At 38.3% G+C, this 4847-nt stretch overlaps 1 protein-coding gene across 1 annotated transcript; it reads left to right on the forward strand.

The window, feature by feature from the left end:
• Positions 1-2791: 2791 nt before the first annotated feature.
• Positions 2792-3097, forward strand: LOC132057674 (uncharacterized). The gene has a single exon (XM_059450291.1). The coding sequence runs from the start codon at positions 2792-2794 to the stop codon at positions 3095-3097; it is 306 nt and encodes a 101-aa protein (XP_059306274.1).
• The last annotated feature ends 1750 nt before the right edge of the window (positions 3098-4847 follow it).

Genomic DNA, 4847 nt, shown 5'->3' on the forward strand with positions numbered 1-4847 from the left:
CCATTTACTAAAGCCAACCCGACTAATTTCGCTAAGGTTCACCTAATCTAAACAAATAAAACAAGTAAAATGTTAGTCATGTAATTACAAATTAAATGCACAAACAAAATAAAATAAAGAAATGAAATGATTTAAATGGAGGCCGGCCATTTTAGGACTACCGTTGTTCAACTGTGTTGGGCCTTCGCCAACAACCTTAATATATTCTTTGCGGATGGCCGAATGGGCCGACTCGAGAGAAAATTTCATTGGGTCTTTGGCCCAACACCAAATGTGTAAGGTGATGAGTCCTCGAACTCGTATGCGACGGTCATGCATAAAATGAAAGAAAAAGGATTAGTATGCGATCCATAAATAAGACTAAGCATATACAATGTAAATTCAAAAGAGGGAACAGATTTGTATTGTTACGACCAATTCCCCTAATGAAAGAGATCAAGTGAAGACAAACCACAATTTAGGAAGCCAACATACATGCGGACAGAATAGACATTATGGCAAAGTCAAGACAAGATGGTACTTTGGTAGTTGGTTGATATTAATTCCCTCCGAGAATACCGAAAGAGTTGAAGATGCTCTTGTTCACACTAAAGAACACAATCAAACAACACACTTGTATCTATAACAACATGATAAGTGGGAATTATATCTTGGCCAAATCTTTGTGAGGCTGAAAAGGGTTTGGATGGTCGGCCTAAGTTTGTCCTTTAATTCCAAATTATCACGACGGCGATCATACAATTTCGATTAAAAAAAAAAAAAAAAGACAACGATGCAGCACGCTAACAAAGAATCGACACGATTCACACTTCATCCTATTTAACCAAACAACTCGCGATAATCTGTCTAAATAGCGAACATTAGCAAAATTAACATTAATCATATTTCAACTAAACAACTTACCACGACTATCTATGAGAGCGATAATCGAACCAAGTTGACATTAATCACGTTCTAACCAAACGGATTACCACGGCTATTTAAACAACACGGATACGTATGAATCTATCGGACTACTAATTAGAATTAGATTGACTAATAACGAATATACGTGAACGACCTAAACCGTTTGAAACAGCGAGACATGTGTAAACACATAAATACCTATTAAATTATTAAAAATTCGAAATGGAACTAGTTAAAGAAGGATTGTTTACCTGTATTGGTGAAGTGAATCGGGCGCGAGCGCGGATCTATCCTCGACTCCAAAGTAAAAGTCGAATTGATAAGCGTAAATAATTTAACACTCCAAAATGAGTGTTTCAAGATGTAGTGAGAATAAATGTATTTCAAGTGGGGTTTGAGGCGACTGATCGAACTGCCTTTGTGGGATCAAAACGTGAGTATTTATAGGCCAACTGACTAGGGTTTTCTCGGATTCGAAATTCCCCTTTTGTTTGGGCGGGATTCAATTTGAATCCTCTTCGAATCCGACCGTTCGTGAATCGATCAAAAACAAAAGAAGAAGGAGACAAAGCCCATTGAAAGCTTGTACTCGAAAAACCCACGCATGGCCTATAAGAACAAAAGGGTTTTTTGTGATTTCCTTTTCCGTTAAAGGAGAGAGAGGGAGGAGAGAAGATGACAAGGGGGCAGAGGGTATTGCACGAAAACGGGCCCGTTGAATCTGCCATGGTTGAAAGTTGGTCAAGTTTTTGCTAAGAATGGGATGAGAGAAGGTGGAGAGAGGGACGAAAGAGAGGAGCGTATGTGCGGCTGAAGAAGGAGATATAGAAAGAGATTAGGGATTTGGAAAAGAAATTATGGGCTTAGCTGGTGAAATAGTGGAAATGGGCTGGGTCGTCGGGTATAAAGAGTGGGCTGAGTATAAGGTATTTGGGCCATTAATTGGCTGGTCTGTTGAAATAGAGAGCTAGTTGGGCCTGATCTGGTTGAAATATCATGGCCTTCCTCCTTTATTTAAATTATTATTGGGCTTCTAATTCAATAACTAGTACAATATATACTATGAGAAATTAATATGTAGAAAATAAAAGACTTGATAAAGTATAATTAATTTAGCGCGCATAAATCCGAGAATAAAATGACGATAAACCATTTTGAAATTTGTGAGAAAGTAATGCTAGTAGTATTGATAGTAAAATAGTGAAAATTAATAATAGTGAAAATAAAGTGTTTAGTTCGTCAATAAATTTAGAAGCCCGAGGAAATAAATTGGAATAAAGGAGGGACAAAATTGGGTGTCAACACTCATCGGAAGTTTGATTCCATCTGGGTTATTGTGGATAGGCTTACAAAATCATCATACTTCTTACCTGTCAGAACTACGTACGCAGCTGAAGATTATGCCAGACTGTATATCAAAGAGATAATTCGATTACATGGTGTTCCAGTTTCTATTATTTTTGACAGAGGTGCACAGTTTACAGTTTGTTTCTAGAGATATTTTCAAAAAGAGTTGGGTACTTATATTAGTCTCAGCACAACTTCCCATCCACAGACAGACAGACAGGCCGAATGAACTATTTAGACGCTCGAGGATATGTTATGAGCCTGTGTATTGGACTTCAAAGGAAGCTGGGAAGATCATTTTTCACTTATTGGGTTTTCCTAGAACAATATCTACCGCTCTGGCATACAAATGGCACCATATGAAGCTTTATAAGGGCGGAAGTGCAGCTCCCCTATTGGTTGGTTTCATGTCGGTGAAACGAAGTTGTTAGGACCTGAGTTGGTGCAACAAGCGGTAGAGAAAGTTAAGTTGATTCAAGAAAGGTTATTAATGGGTCAGAGTCGACAAAAGTCATACTCAGAAAATCGACGTAGAGATATGGAGTTTGCTGTGGGAGATTTGGTATTTCTGAAGGTATCGCCTATGAAAGGCGTAATGAGATTTGGCAGGAAAGTCAAGCTTAGCCCCAGGGGTATTGGGTCATGTCAGGTCGTGCAGAGAATTGGCCAAGTTGCATATAAACTTGATTTGCCACCAGAGCTAGAGGCAGTCCATCCGGTATTCCATGTCTCCATGCTTCGTAAATGCTTAGGCTATCCTTCTCGCATTACTCATATTGAGGATGTTCAAGATATTGAGGACTTGTCATACGAGGAAGTTCTGGTCACCATCCTAGATCGTTAAGTTCGTAAATTGTGAACTAAAGAGGTAGCTTCGGTTAAGGTATTGTGGCGGAATAATAATGTAGAAGAGATGACGTGGGAGGCAGAAGAACATATGAAAGCCCGATACTCTCATTTGTTCCAATCTTTAGGTTTACATTGACATCCCTGTAATACGATATTTCCTTTCTCAAGACATATATATATATCTGTGTGTGTGTGTGTGTGTGTTGTGTTAGGTGCTATTGCTTAGTCAGGCGCAGCGAGTGCATCCTAGACCGCAGCAGATGACAGTTGAGGTGAGTTATGGCTAACTTATTTTGATTTTTGCATAGTTAGATGGTCATGTGAGGCCAAATTGATATTGTTGTGTGGCCCTGTGTGGCTTTGGATTTTTTTTTTTTTGAGCTGCTTGATAGGTTTTGGATAGTCTTGTTTACACAGGAAACTCTACCGAAATTTTAAGAATCCTGAGAGTCGAGATATCCCTCAATATTCGAGGACGAATATTCTAAGGGGGGAGGATGTTACACCTCGTGTTTTCGTATGTTATTGTATCGTAAGGTGGATAACATGATAAGAAGATAATGTTATGAGGTATTTAAATGGTATGTTAAGTTTTGAAGTCAAACAAGTTGTGATACGAAAGTCGACAAATGTCGTCGCAAGTTACGTTTGTAAATTTCACTGAAATTTGGGTTATATGTCGCACAGATTTTCTCTCAATATACTTGCAGTTACAAGATGATCCACCAAAAAATCGAAGGTCTACGAGTCTATTTTCCAGCGCATTTAACCGTTCATCGATATGACATCGGAGTAGAGAAATATTCACATTTTCGTCTAAGGGCGCAAACTGCCGTGGGAACAGCGAGCATGGTCGGTGGCTGCTCACTTTAGGTCATATAAAAGACCCCCTTGCACGAATTTTTCTTCATTTTCTTATCATCCACGACCTGGAAAACCCTCAAACCCTATCCAATTAATCCTGCATCAATCTCAATCCAAACCAAGAGCAAATTTATCAACTTTAACATGAAGAACAACATGGCGATTATGGAATCGTAATTTCTTCACTATTTTGCTTCTCGGATGAAAACTTCGCCTTGAAGTAATTTATAGTTTGAAGTGTTATATATCACTTGAGGTATGTTTTATTTTCATCTCCTTGAACTACACAAACGTTTAGACCGAGAAAATTAGAGAAAATCCCTTATGAATAAGTCCTTGTTAACTCTCATGAATATAGCTTAATTGTTGGGCTGTTTTGTATGGTTAGGGTGGGTTGTTTGGCCTGGTGATATGGATGGTATCATAATGATGAGACAGGGCAGAAAAGTGGGATATGGCAACATCTTATGAGAGAATTAAGCTACAAATAAGCCTATTAACTTATGCTCTCAAGTTGCTCGACTAAATGTCCAAATGAAGAATTCTATGAGCTATGAACTTGATTTTGATCCCGAATGATTCGTATTATGTATGAAATTGGTTGTAAGACATTCCAGCACTCCGAAAACATATATAACTCCATCGATAAGGTATGTAGGGCTTTCTCTATGCTTTTCGGCATGACTAGAATTCGGATAACTGTTTATTGAATTGTTTTCGTTGGATTTGAGTTGTTTCACCTCAAATTGGTAGAGATGGTTAGAGCTTCCCTTTCCTAATGAATAACTTACATCGAAGAAGAATTTCGTATTCTCATTTTCCTTGTTTGTTGCTAAAGAGAGCTAGAACTCCTTTGTTCATCCTTCCGTCAATGTTTATAT

The sequence above is a fragment of the Lycium ferocissimum genome, chromosome 5 (genome assembly GCF_029784015.1).
Source record: "Lycium ferocissimum isolate CSIRO_LF1 chromosome 5, AGI_CSIRO_Lferr_CH_V1, whole genome shotgun sequence".
NCBI classification, from domain to species: domain Eukaryota; kingdom Viridiplantae; phylum Streptophyta; class Magnoliopsida; order Solanales; family Solanaceae; genus Lycium; species Lycium ferocissimum.